At 42.8% G+C, this 15000-nt stretch overlaps 2 protein-coding genes across 2 annotated transcripts in view; one reads left to right on the forward strand and one right to left on the reverse strand.

The window, feature by feature from the left end:
• Nucleotides 1–3854, forward strand: part of dusp12 (dual specificity phosphatase 12) — a 5571-nt gene extending 1717 nt beyond the window's left edge. The window contains exons 3-8 of the mRNA XM_079529409.1: nt 1–112; nt 812–930; nt 1067–1154; nt 1756–1847; nt 2868–2947; nt 3088–3854. The exon at nt 1–112 is cut by the window's left edge and continues 2 nt beyond it. Of these exons, the coding sequence (XP_079385535.1) occupies nt 1–112; nt 812–930; nt 1067–1154; nt 1756–1847; nt 2868–2947; nt 3088–3234 (638 nt within the window). The 3' untranslated portion in view covers nt 3235–3854. The remainder of the gene's footprint in view (nt 113–811; nt 931–1066; nt 1155–1755; nt 1848–2867; nt 2948–3087) is intronic.
• Nucleotides 3855–5336: 1482 nt separating this feature from the next.
• On the reverse strand, nt 5337–8537 carry LOC306942997 (eukaryotic translation initiation factor 5B-like; the record flags this gene model as incomplete). The annotated part of the gene is made up of 1 exon (XM_079529202.1): nt 5337–8537. The coding sequence occupies one exon, from the start codon at nt 8535–8537 to the stop codon at nt 5337–5339; it is 3201 nt and encodes a 1066-aa protein (XP_079385328.1).
• Between the last annotated feature and the right edge of the window lie 6463 nt (nt 8538–15000).

Consider the following 15000-nt stretch of genomic DNA (forward strand, 5'->3'; position numbering starts at 1 on the left):
AAGCAGGTCGTAGTCGTAGTGCCACCATAGTAACAGCGTACCTGATGAAGAAACATCAACTGAGTTTCGCTGAAGCTTACCAAAGACTACAGAATACCAAGCAGGATGTACAGTAAGAACCCTTGTCGTCTGTCTCACTGTTTCTATGTACAGTACATACATGCATGCTCTCTCTATAGATTCCAGTAATCTAATTATGTCACTCTGTCTACGTCCACGGTTTTTGCCCAAATATAGATGACTGATGTCATTGTTGACTGACATCATAGACTGGCCTCCTATATTCTGATAAATGTTGTCCTACACAAACATTAAATGCCTTTGACAATGAATGGCCATTTTTGAGTGTTCGTGTAAACACAAACATTGAATATGAAGGTGAGGACACAAATTCTGATTGGCCGGAATGAGATGATGTATGATGATGAACGATTATAAGAGCGCCCTTCACTTCCACAGGTGTGATTTTATTTAATTTATGTTATCTGATATGTTTTTGTATTGTGTAATCCTACACTATGAGTGGATGGGCTTGTGGAATTCTCATGTATGTGTATTGTGCAGATTGGTCAATGGGTATGTTGGGCTTTGAGAATAATACTGACCGACTCACTGTTGTCTTTTCAGTGAGATTGACTGAAGCTTCATTTACTTGTTTGCTGGTGTCGTGCGTGAAAAATAGCAGATGTACAAGCTCATAATGTGTTGCTGCACATTGTTAGGTTGTAGACCGGCAGTTTGTGGTTTGTGGCACCAGCATGGAAGATGCAACTAAGCATGACTCAGGCTAGACTGATTTGATGTGTTCCAGGGTGAATCGAGGGTTCGAGGAGCAGCTGTGTCTGTATGAGGCCATGCAGTGTGAAGTCGATGCCTCCAGTCCTTTATACAAACAATACAGACTTACCAAGATCACTGAAAAATACCCTGGTAATGAACACATTCTCACACATTGAGGGCAACAATGAATGGCAGGTGAAATGTATCACATACCCATAATAAAACCCATATGAAAAAGAAAACTGTGTGTGTGCGCGTGTGTGTGTGTGCGTGCGTGCGCGTGCAGAACTCCAGCAGGTCCCCAGGGAGGTGTTTGCTGCTGACCCTGCCCTCTCCAGCTCTTCTGAAGTTTCCTATAGGTGCAGAAAGTGCAGGTGAGAGATAGAAACGATTAACTGAATTAATGAATTTGGAGAAATAACCTGGCATGACACTCAGTCACACTGTGCTGTGTCAGATGATGGCTATCCTATCACTCTCTTACACACTGAGCTTTCTATGCTGACGTGTATGCGACTGTTGCTGCTACAGCTGTCTGGAAAACCTCCTCCACCCCACTTGCCTTGGTTCTGCTCCCAGAATGGTGTAATGCTACAGGGAGCACATCCAAGCCTGGAACTATACCAAAGTGAAACTGTATTGCCAACTCCATATTGTCACAAAATTGCAGATCTACAAGCTTGATCGGCTTACCTTTTGCTACTTTTGTGTGACACTGTTGTACGTATGAAAAGTAGGGCATTAATTTAGGAAAATACATAAAAGTTTAAATATGGAGGTTTCTGCCCATTAGCAACAACATGCAATAATGATTCACTTTTGAGTTATTCATGACAAAAATGGTAGTAAAGGACAAGATGGAAGGACAGATAATGATGGTGTCCTTCATAGATGCACAAAGAAACCAGGATCTAAATGTAATATCACTATCCTGTTACGAGTATGCATGTGTTTTATGTGTTCCCCGATCTGCAGAAGAACTCTGTTCCGTGATTCCAGTGTTCTCAGTCATCCAGTGGGGAGTGGAGCCTTAGCCTTTAGTCACAGGAAGGCCAGTAACCTCACCGGTAAGAAAGCCTGACAATTATATGACCTATTGATGATCTGCAAAACAGCCAGGGTATCTTTAGATATTAGATAAATACACATTATCTGTTTGTGTAGACATTATAGGAGGACATGGAACATGGAAAATGTTAAGATATGTTATTATTTTATGCGTAATAGTATGTTGTTATTACTCATAGGAAGTATGAACGTTGAGACACCATATTAATAATAATATATTTAATTTATAACGCACTTTACATTTTTGAAAATAGCTGGGAGGGAATTCGGCCCAAATCATCAAGATTGGGCACTTGGTGACAAGTTTTAGATTTTTGTCATGGTGTTAGGTACCTTATATCAGACAGAAATGCCTTATGTCCATACCTGTCCATAATATACACCATGCCAAAAATCAAAAACCTCTCTCCTCCGCGTCATCAGTGCCCATACCTGAGGCAGGGTTGGCGAAAGGGCCTTTCTGTGTGGAGTTTGCATGTTCTCCCCGATGTGTCCCCTAGGGTAGGTACCCTCACAAAAACATGCAGTAATCCGCTGCCCCTCAGGTTGGCAGAGGAAGTGTAGTGCCCAGGATTACATTAGATAATTGACACTGGGTGAAAAAGGTGTCACCAAGTGCGCGATTTCCACGAATTCCCTCCCAGGTAAAATCACAAAATTACAGAGGTCCACAAAATCCCAGCCGTATGAATACATATATTTTATCTAGTATTTACCTTCCATGCACGGTTTGCTGGGCATAAATGCCCTTCTTCACTAACATGGCACACGGTTTCACCTGGAAGCTGCCCAATACAGCCATGCAGTCTTTTGCTGTTGGCCACTGAATGGTTCTACTGCAGAAATGATGCCTTCTCTGACCTCATCTGTTTTTTACACACAGGCACACACCACACAAACACACACACACACACACACACACACACACACACACACGTGTGTGTGTGTGTGTCATAGCAAGCTTTTCGTTAGTATCCGTGAGAATATTCTGTAAAGTGAAATCCTGTATCGTTGTTTAGGCGACATAGAATGTACGTCATACTTCATAGAACCAGTCCAGTGGATGGAGCAGGCCTTACTGGGGGTGATGGAAGGGCAGGTAAGATAATAAACAGTTTATTAGCATAATATATAAGTATAATACTAAGTAGAGATATTTTGACTCATTGGGATCAGAGAAGATCTCTTTGTCTTAAATCTGTCTGTCTCTGTTCTATTGTGTGTCTGTGTGCTGTGTAGCTGCTGTGTCCGAAGTGTAGCTCTAAACTGGGTTCATTCAACTGGTGTGGAGACCGCTGTTCCTGTGGCCGATGGGTCACCCCGGCCTTCCAGCTGCACAGGAACAGAGTCGATGAGATACGTCAACACAGCATACACAAAAACTAACACACACAGGCATACACATACTGTAACAGCAGCACAAATAACACATACACATCCAACAGGTACGCATAACGGGACATATACCAATATTCAATATTCAATACCACATCGTCAGTGTTACATTTTGGACCAGCAAATACAACATCCAGAATACATCTTACAGTACCTATGAATAAATACAAAAAGTCCCCAGTCCTACTATTTAGTAGCAGGGCAAAATACACCATATACACAATCTACATGATCTGAACCAATAAATATATTGGCATGAACATAGGCTAGTACATATCCAAACATGTGCAGGTGTTGGACTGTACATCAAAGATGATCCTTTTGAAACTTCTCAAGGGAACTTTCAAAGCCAATTTTAGTCTGGACTGTAGATCATTCCACGACCAGGGGCCAAAAAAGGCCAGACGTTTTTTACCCCCCTCGGATTTGAATGCTGGTACTACACACCGCAGCCTAATGACATGACATGTTTACTACTAATGTTTGGGAATTTATCGTTTTCCTGCCTATATATTTGCTACAGATAATGTATCATTCAATTATTTTAGCAACTTTCACACAATGAGCTCTTATATCAATGTACCCATTCTAAAATAAAATGATAAAAGATACCTCTGTCATTGTGTAGCTTTCTTCTATTGGCTTTAAGGTAAATTAATTTTGACATTCTTGGATTGTGAAAGTATTTCTGTGAACGTTTTACAGCAGTCTCCCCCTTTGAGGTGGGTTTGTCACCTGCATTTAACTACAGAGGATTCAGACATCATACTGTTTTGTTTACATATATATATTGTTTTTCTTGATGCCCAGTGTTTGTGTGTACCCCATAGCGATGATTTGATTGGCTGAGCAATGTACGTATTGAGGATAAAAAGTGAGGACAGAAAATTGAGGACGCCAATTGTGATTGGCCGGAATATGATGATAAGATCACCCCTCACTTCACGTATGTGATTTTTGGACATACAGTATGTAGACAGGAAATGGGGAGAGACGGTGAGTGACACCGGCAAAGGTCGTCGGGATCGGAAGTCATTCAAAACTAATTTGACACACTGAAAAGGAATAAGGTTCACACACCTGTGTGTGTGTGTGTGTGTGTGTGTGTGTGTGTGTGTGTGTGTGTGTGTGTGTGTGTGTGTGTGTGTGTGTGTGTGTGTGTGTGTGTGTGTGTGTGTGTGTGTGTGTAAGAGCCATGTCTTTTCTGTTTTGTTTTGTTTCTATTACGACGTCACCTAAAGGGCTTGGTCAATGCCAAGGTTGGCCAGGTTATTTAATCAGGTCTCATTGAAGCACAGGCGTTTCCAATGTGTTTTTGGACTGTGAGGAGTGAGTGAGGAAGAGGGATGTTGTTTCTGTTTCGCTGTTTATTTATTTATTTGCCTACTGAAGTGACGGACAAGTAGTGAATACATATAATTAGTTGTGAACTAAGTGGACGGTTGGACATCAGTCTTCTTTACTCACATGTGTAAACTTGATCCTCGGCGCCGGGCAACCAGTAGCCCAAAGTATAGAGACTTTGACGCTACTAAACCAATCACTGTTTACAACAATGAGAAAAAAATCACTTGTGTGAAGTGAGGGCGGCCCACTGTGGCTGCCACGTGATATCACTGCTTAAAGCAAACATTAAAACAGTCCATAGACTTGGCTGCCAGTTCCACATGATGTCATTTCTGAAAGCCGTCAGACGTGCCTTTTTATCATGATGATGATGATGATGTATTGGCTCACATGACATCATAGGGGCCTAAAAACATAGGCCTAAAAAGTTTCAACGGAATGATCCAGGTATAAATAATGTCAGCATTGACTTCGATGCCACATGACATCACACAAAGTCACACGTTGGAGCTCAGAAATGTGTTCATTTGGTGACAGAAAAAAAAACAGTCTTTTACATTCTTGTTGTTGTTATCCCCTCTGAGGGAGGACTGGCCTCATATGGCCTATTCATACTCTAGTTTTAGGTGATGATGTGACCACCAAAAGGTTTAGGTGGTCACCTCATTACCTAAAACTGGATTATGAACAGGCCTACACAGGGGTGTGTGTGGTCTCGTGACTCTTGTCCAGCAGGGGTCAGTGTCTCAGATGATCTCAAAGGTCCCTTTGAGTTCCTTGATGAGCTGCCAATCAGATTTCCCCATGTCACCACGGAACCAGTTCTTCAAAGCATCGATGGATTCTCGACTGATCTTGCTGACGATGCAATCAGTCTCTTCAAAGTGCCGTCCGACCATCTTGGGAGACTCTCCAGGTATGGGGTCAATTTTCACACAAATCTCTTGACCCTTCTTGGCAGAGTCCATCGGCTTATGATTCGCCTCGATACCGGTTACTATACCGATGTTCACTAAGCCCTTGGCAGGGACACACAGTGGGGTGCCCAGTCGGAGGATGCCGTCCTCCACGGTCACACCGATTAATATGGGATCTCTGGAATTAAAGACCGAATGAGGAATAATCTTCAGCTTCACTGGAAACACTGCTATATGTTTGAACTCTTCTTGTTTAGCCTTCGTGTACTTCGCTCTGTACTCGGTGAAGGCATCAAACAGGTGGTATATGATGTCTGCGGAGAACACCCTCACTCCATGACTGTCTGCCATCTCCTGAATGTCTTTCTCCACTTTAACATCAAATGCCAGGATCACTGCATACAGTGGGTCGTGTTCCAGCATAGTGGAAGCGTTCATGATGTCATTCTTGTGTACAGGACCAATGTTGATCCCAGCATAAGGTACATTAGAAGAGTGTAGGAACTCCAGTAAGGCCTCAAGTGATCCCATTGTGGAGGCCTGGACATAAACTCCCTTCTTCTCCTTTTTGAAGGCAATGGCATTAATTGTCTCCATAACCAGCTTGTCAAGCTCTTTCTTTAGCACCGGGATTTCATCTTCTTCATGTGCTACAAACAGGGGAAGTCCTGCCAGAGTCTTCTCCAAGTTTTTGCCAATAATCCTCACTCCCTGAGACGTACATACCTCCTTATGCTGCACATACTGGTTTGTGACTCTGAGCTCCTTCATAGGAGGAGGCAGGAGAAGTCCTCTTATCTGTGTGATGATTGGTCCATCCACTCCTGGAACAATGATGGTATCTCCTTCTCTCAGGGAACCATTAATCAGAATCACATCTATAGTGGTTCCTATTCCAGGTAATGCTTTGACCTCCATGACTTGGGCGCTGAGCTCATCACTGTGAGCCAATGTCTTAGCTAACTTGGTCTGTGCGAGATTCACCAGCAGAGCAATCAGGTTGCCTATTCCGTCTCCGCTGTGAGCCGAGGTGGGGACCAGCGACACAAACTTTCTTTCATCTTTGTTTTCATGGAACAATGCAGCATTCAGACCCTCCTTGGCGAACTGTACAATGATGTCCTTGGCTCGCTCATCAAACTCATCTTTAGTGGTTCTTTTTTGTTTCTTCAAGGTAGCAACTACATCTGTCTCCGGACTCTTCTTCCACTCATACAGACGGTCAATCTTGTTGAGAGCGACTATAAAGGGACACTTCTTCTCTTTCAACAGATTGATGGACTCCAGCGTCTGTTTTTCCAGTCCATGCATGATGTCAACAACCAGTATGGCGATGTCACACAGAGAACTGCCTCTATTACGTAGATTACGGAATGACTCGTGTCCAGGTGTGTCTATAATCAGCATTCCTGGAATCTTAATGTTGTCTTTGTCAAAACTTGGAACAATCTTTGCCTGTTCTAAAATGGCTTCCAGAGGAACATTGGTGGCTCCAATCTGCTGGGTTATTCCTCCTGCCTCACCAGCCTGCACTTGAGTGTGACGCAACTTGTCCAGGATCTTTGTCTTTCCTGTGTCTACATGTCCTAGAACACACACGACAGGAGCTCTCAGCTTGTCCAGGTTGATGTTGCAAATGTTCTTTGCATGTTTCTCTATCGATCTCTCACTGTTGCTGCTGTCCTGTTCGCTCTTCTTTCCTATTTTGCCCTGCTGCTCTCTTCTACCCTTCTCCAACACTCTCTTCTCATTGCCATCATCACCTTCCGCCTCATTGGTGTTGCTGGGAGCAATGGACTGTTTGGTCTGAGCAGGAGCAGATGTTTCCTTCACCTCAATGTGTCCCTTCCTTAACTCCTTCTCCTCATCGCTGCTGGCTAGGGCCTCCCAGTTATCATCATCGCTGCTGGTTATGGCCTCCGAATCATCCACCTCTGTATCTGTTTTGTCCACTGGAGTGGTTACCGTCTCTGTCTCAATGGAAAAAGGTGCATGGACCGGTGATGTCACCTCAGAAGTTTCTTCAGGTGTGTTTGTAGCGATGATTATCTGCTTCTTCCTCTTATCTCCATACACTGGCTTCTTCTTTGACACAGAGTCCTTGGATGGCACTTTAACACCTTGAGCCTGTAGTATTTTGAGCGTAGCCTCGGCTCTGGCTCTATTCTCTCTCTGAGCCTTGTTGAGCAATTTCCCTTCCTTCTTCAGTCTCTCCTTCCTCTCCTTCTCCTTTTGTTTCCTCTTCTCTTTCCTCTCTTGTTCAAGACGCTCCTGCTCCAGTCTCTGTTGTTCCTGCTCTTCGAATCTCTTACATTCCTCCTCTTCCTCTCTCTTCGCTCGCTCCTCCTCCTCTTTAAACTTGGCCAGTGCTTCCTTAATGTGTTTCACTGAGGCTTTACTTTGTCCTTTCTTCTTGTTCTTGTCCGTCTTCTTTACACCTGTGGTCTTTTGGTGAGAATGGGACCCAGAGTCAGAGGAAATAGAGACAGGAGGAGGAGCCTTCTCGTCTTTCTGATCTTTGATTTTCTCCATGTCACCCTGACCCTCCTTTTTATTACCCTCTTGGTTTCCCTTCTTCCCTTTATTCCTGGTCTTCTCTGGTTTGGGAGGCACCACACTCTCCGCTTCTGTGGTGTGTTTGTTGACCTTCCCTCCCTGTGTTTCCTGAGATAACTCCTCTAACTCCTTTATGATATCATCCTCATCAAAAAGATCGTTCTTCTTTGCACCCTTCTTTTTTCCATTGACCTTCATGGCTGCTCCTGCACCCTCGATCTCTGCAGCTAAAGCTTCAATGTCCACACTCTCCGCTTCTGTGGTGTGTTTGTTGACCTTTCCCCCCTCTGTTTCCAGAGATAACTCCTGTATGATATCATCCTCATCAAAAATATTGTTTTTCTTTGCACCCTTCTTTTTTCCTTTGGCCTTCTTGGCTGCTCCTGCACCCTCAATCTCTGCAGCTAAAGCTTCAGTGTCCACACAATCGTCTTTGGCACTAATCTCACCTGCCTTTTTTCCTTTCTTGCCCATTTCATAGAAATACAAAATTGTATCACTACCTCACATTCAAAGAACAAGTAAAGAAATAGAAAAAGACCCAGTGTACAACATATTATATTGGTTGGCCAAGTTCTTGTCTGACGTCACCAATGTGATGTCATGTCATTTAATTGATTGGCTACACAGCAAATTGAGCAAAATACTGTTTTCATTTATGGCACCAGCTGCATGACTGCCTGCTGCCGTCGTGTGACTAGGATCATCACCTAAACAACATACTTTGAAAAAGTAGAAAAAAAGAAAAGAAAAATGAAATAAATGTATTACAAGATGTATTTATTTCAAACAAGTCCATAGACTTTGCTGGCACAAATTACATCACAATTTACCCTAAGCAAACATTAAAGTTCATAGACTTGGCCGGTGAACGGAGAATTTATAATTAGGCTCTACAAATTAAATTAAAAGTCTCACCTGTGACATAATTTCGGAAAGCCATGCATTGGAGGGGCTAGCCTGTGGAGTTATTAGTGCACACTCTACCCTGGAAAGATGCTCAACAGTAGGTGGGTCTACTTCCAGCCAGCAGGTGGCATCAGTGTCTTTCAGAAGGCAGCATGTGGTCATACTTATGAAACCTCAAGTAAGTGATTGTTTGAATTTTGTTGTTCATCCAAGGTGATGATAAGTTGTATTGTTTCCAGTGTTTTCCAGTGTTAGTGTTTGAAGTTCAAATCTGTTCCGTTGTAGGAACAGTGCTGTAAAGTGAGTTGTAAATTGATAGCTTACAATTAGATTATTGAAATCAATTCGATTGTGAAATGGGTATTCTGTCACTTTACATTAAGTGTAGTTACATGTAATACCGGTATGTATTTTCATGCCGGCCTCTTCGAAATGGGACCAGAAACAAAATGGGACCAGAAACAAAATGGGACCAGAAACAAGGCCATACACGACACTGAGTTGAACATAAGAATCCCCAAACAGGTTGTCTAATCAGCCCTACCAACTTGGCACATGTACACCTATACCTCTCATCAATCAGCTGAAGTATGTGCTGTCCATGGTGCTGAAGTCTCTCCTTGGGCCTTAGCTCTGGAGCTTGTATGGTCGGCCGACTCCATATACCCCCACATTGGGAATGTCACATCCACAGTGATCAAAACGATGGAGCTTGTCCAAAAACTAATTCCACCCATTTATACCTGTATAAAGTTAAACCTGTAAACCTGTGATGCACAGTGATGGCAATTATTAGCACTTGCATGGAACAACCGTCAAAACAGAGTCCGATGTTTGAGTGGTGCAACCACTCCTACAACCAGCAATGTCCGTACGTCCGTCCCTATGTCTGTCTGTCTGTATGTTTAGGGTACCAACAGGGGGCGCTGTTGCACCACTCACTTCAGACAGGTCTGATTTTTTCTTCTACTCACAGGAATATCTGCCATCCCATGCATGAAAATAAACGTTGCATATATACACAGTAGGTTAAGAGAGGAGAGGAGGTGGTGAACGGCGAGGAAGAGAAGAAGAGGGGCCTCAGAGATGGAGTGCTGAAGTTCACACTGCACTTCCTGTGGAGTATGAAACAGGATGAGCTGGCTGACACTGGAGAGCAGTAAGAAAGTATTTATTCACTTCTTTAACATAATGGAAAGCAGTAAGGACATTGTTGTTCACTGTTTTAAATCTACATTCAGATCTGAGACTGTCTCCAAGTGCTGTGTAGAGAGGGTCTGACTGGACGCTGTTACTCGGAGGTAGAGTATAGTGGACGGGTTCACATATCAGTGACATACAGAGGAATCAGCAGCGGCAGGGCAGTGTTTGGATACAATGACAAGTCCTGGAGTCTGGAACATCATGGTCACCATGGTAACAATTACACTGCGTGGCAAAATATGAATAGAACTGACCTCCAACTCCCAGTCTGTCCCACTGATGGAATAGGAGTGTTTCTGGACTGTGCTGCTGGCACTCTATCCTTCTACAGAGTCACCGCTGACACACTGACACACCTGTAAACCTTCCAGTCCTCATTCACTGAACCCATATATCCTGGTTTTGGTTTTCAGTTCAGATATAAACTGTCAGATGAGTAGGTACCGTAACATCCTGTGTACTGGAGGAGTGGGTGGGTGCACATGCACGCTCACACACAAACACACAAAAACACACGCACACACACACACACACCTTCACAGCTGCTTAAATGATACTGAGTGAATAAATACCTTTTGCAGAATCACACACACACTGACATACAACAGGCCCCTTTCTATTAGCGACCTAGCCTGAACACCATCATCCGATGGTGACATCCGGTGAAAACAGCCGATCTACAAGCTCGCATTGCGATGAGACACACATTATGAACTTGTAGATGGTTTATTTTCACCACACAGCTAAGTATAAATGGGCTTTGCATCAAATGAACACTGACTCACCTGACTTGATCTCTACAACAAACCATACGGGTGGCAGTAGGCCAGTAGCACATGTGGAATGTTAAAGGGAATGCCATTAGTGTGGTTGCTCTACCACTGCTGTGTTGTAACTCATCAGCTCTGTCCAACAAACGACTGGAAAACTGGACCGGAAAACTGGACGGGAGAGAGAGACAGATGGTGGGGAATAGAGAGAATGGGAAAGAAGTGGTGACATAATAAGGTGAGGAGAGAAAGAGGAGAAATGGAAAGGAGAAGTGTTTGTGTTTTCCATGCTCTCACACTTCCACAGAATTAGGAGTGTACAGCACAATCCCAGGTTTTAGTCCAACCCCTGAAACAGTTAAAGGACAACTTTAGTTTTTTTTAACCAAGATTCATGTTTTAGGTTGTTATTAGAGAAAGTAAAAGATGAGTGTTAATTTATTTTCATTTGCTGCTTTCTTTCCTTATAGCGATTTTTGACAGGGGGGCGGGGTCATTCGCCGTGGCTAAATATGCATTTTTAAGGGACCAAGAAGCTTTGGTCACTTATTGTTTTTGTGATTTTTTTTTTCTTCTTCTCCTTCTTCTTCCTCCAAAAATAGCTGTTCTGGCTGAACCGTGCAGTCGGTTTTCGCGAAACGCGGTAATCTGGTAGAGGGCCATGCCAAACGGTGACCATGCGAAGCCCATGGCCATTGGCCAAAGGGTGGCGCTATAGCACTCAATTGAAAATGCAAACTTTGAACGTGCATATCTCATGAACCGCTTGACTGTTGGCAATGCAACGTTGATACACATATGTCTCCTCATGCCGAACAACTTTCGTGTTCTGACTTTTGACCTCTGACCTTCAGATCACCCGCCATTTTCAATTATATGAAAAACAGTTAAAATGTATCTCCTCCCAGGATCTTTGATCAAAATGCACAAAAACTTCTACATGTGAACTTTGGACCTATACGGACAAGAAATCGTAGTACATTTGTTTTAACCCATTGATGCCTGAGGCCGAATCTGGGAACGCCTTCTAGGGCCTGACCTAAGGTTTCTAAAAACCTTCAAATTCTGATTAATTCTTTTTTAAATAGTTATGTTGCTACATGTATAGCAATAGCTGATGAGACGCAGAGAGCGCGCCGGCATCAAGGGTAGAACAATGTATACGTTGCATCAGGCATCAATGGGTTAAGTGAAAAAATTAAGTTTTTATGTGCCAATGAAAATTGCTGCTTTGTGAATATTCTTCTTTTGTCCCTAATACATACATGCAGCATCATATGCTTTTGCAACTGTACAGTATGGTAGAGGGTCATGGCAAATTGCACTGAAAGCAGTCTTACTCCAATAGGTCAAAGGGGGGCGCTATGGCAATTTTTTGAAAATGAAACCTTTGAACAGGCATAAGTTGGGCATAACTCATGCCTCGTTTGTCCAAAAGCCATGGCACTTGTTTCCACTTGTTCCTTGACTCATGGGGAACACATGTGTCACTTTGATCAGTAAGCTCCATCATCAGATCTTCTGCCACTTTGAGCAGTTTAAAAAACGCTTATACCTGATTTTTTTTTAGCAATTTGCATTAAATGTTCATTGTCTCTGTGTAGCTCAGTCAGTAGAGGTCTCGCCTTCGGACCACAAGGTTGTGTGTTCAAATCCGGCTACTGACAACTCAGCTCATCAGTCTTATTTGTGCATATTGTTCTTATTGCGTATTGTCTTCTTTCTTGGTCCCGCCTTATTGCTGCTTGCAGCTATATTTTCTTTATTATTATTTACTATAGTCCTAGTCTAGACCCCAGGAAATTACATCTGGCCACAAAAGATCACAGGAGGAGGAGGTGACAAACTGATATTGAGCCTACGACACACAGTATGGCAGCCCCGGAGTATGGCGCTTCACATTCATCAGATCCCGTGCTCTTTTGTGGTCAGATGTAATTTTCTGTGGTCTAGTAGGACTATAGTAAATAATAATAAATAAATCACTGTAAAATATTGTGTAAATAAAATGCATATTTAGCCACTTGTTCGAATGGCCCCGCCCCCCTGTAAAAAATAGCTAAAATTGCTGAAAGAAAGCAGCAAATGAAAAAACTAACACTCATCTTTTACTTTCTCTAATAACCTAAAACATGAACCTTGAAAAAACAAAGTTGTCCTTTAAACACTGGAAACCAACTTCTCTACCAATCTGTCTGTCTGTCTGTCTGTCTGTCTGTCTGTCTGTCTGTCTGTCTGTCTGTCAGTGGAAACAGCAGGCTCCATTCTTCCACCAGATATTGCCATGATGCCATCACCCGAAACAATCCGTTTAGGCCTATTTGTTATTATGAGTTATCTTAAAATTATTGGCCGTATTTATTAGGATTATCATGTATTGGCCCCCGGGGACCAACTAGGCTCTGGTCCTGGGATAGTTGCCACTAAGTCAGACTACAGTACAGCAGCATGCTGCAGTCAGCTGAACCCCAGACCATTTATATACTGTATGTTTCACACACTTGTACATTGAAAGGTAACATGTTGCATTGAGTACTGACCATTATGGCTCTATAAAAACATTCAGAATGACCTGTGGAATTATAATAATTCATAAGTGTTTGTTGACTCCCGGGGGATACCTCGGATCTGCAAGGTAATTGTTGTATTGCCCCTGGCCTCCCTGTAATAGCAAGTGTTGCACAAAAGGTGAATATATTCTGAGAAAATGAGAACTCCCTGAAGTGCATTGCAATGATGCAGAATCCAGATGTTGTCTGAACTAGAGGAAATCTGCAGTGAGGTCATGTCCCTCACACTGTTAATGTATGTCTGTAACAGTCATTTTGATTCCCAAGAGCAGCGACTCATGCTTACTGTAAGTCTATTTGAAATCTTGCTCCGCTGTCTTTAACCACTTAAGCCTTATATGCTTATTCAACGAATAGCAACATTCCCAGATCTACAAGCTGACAAATACATTTAATTTAATTCTGAAAATGTTTGATTATTTGTCCAAAATAGCGACACAAGGGTTAATGTGGTTGAAGGAAGCCTAGTGGTGGGTTTCCCCTACAAGACGTGTTAACACCAAGCAAATCTTAAAATCCCCCCCTGAAAATCCCCCCTCAAGACTATTCATTTCAAGAACCTTTCCAGCAACAAATCTCTCTTTCATCCTTGGTGGACTGGGACTGGACTGGCGATGGCTGGAAGTGTGTTTTTGTGGTCAGTGTGCAGGCTAATCTTTACTGTAGACACCAGCTGCTTAAGTCTGGACCTCCCGACACTGGTCTGGCTAATTTCAGAATCATCATGCAACTGCTGTGCAGGCAAAAAACGTTCCTGCTGAACAGATTTGCACTGGAAATTTCAACTTGAGTGCATTTTTATGATTGCTGGAGTTTGACAAGTGTTTATATAATGTTTCATTTTAGAGCAGTGCTCGTTCAGATGAATTTACATCCAACGAACTGTGTGTAAATTTAGCCTCTGTACTAGTCGATGTGAAATAGTGGTAGTGGCCTTGTGACAAATCACATCTTTGTTAAAGCAGCTTGCACAAAAGCCTGAAATGTTTGGGATCAACACAAAAGGTTTTCTACGTGGGAGACAGAGTGATAAAGCAGATGTTTCTTCTGGACAGTAAGAAGAGCAATACATCAACAGCAATGGCACAGCTGGTGATTTCACACTACAGAGACTACAGGATTTAGATCAGGTTTTTACTGTGGCTTAAAGACTGTGTGTGTGTGTGTGTGTGTGTGTGTGTGTGTGTGTGTGTGTGTGTGTGTGTGTGTGTGTGTGTGTGTGTGTGTGTGTGTGTGTGTGTGTGTGTGTGTGTGTGTGTGTGTGTGTGTGTGTGTGTGTGTGTGTGTGTGTGTGTGTGTGTCGTGGTGTTGTTTTAGTGACACTATCGTACAGATTAGGCATCTCTACTTGTTCTCCAATAGCTTTTCAAGCTTTCCTTGTGAAATTGTTTTGAAACTTTAAAGTTTTCTAGTAATCTGATTCCTTTTCTCAAAGTCTTGGGTCCTTTTCGAAAGCCCAGGTTGGCCTACTTGTATCAACACTTT

Source organism: Electrona antarctica (genome assembly GCF_951216825.1).
Source record: "Electrona antarctica genome assembly, chromosome: 19".
In the NCBI taxonomy this organism is placed as follows: domain Eukaryota; kingdom Metazoa; phylum Chordata; class Actinopteri; order Myctophiformes; family Myctophidae; genus Electrona; species Electrona antarctica.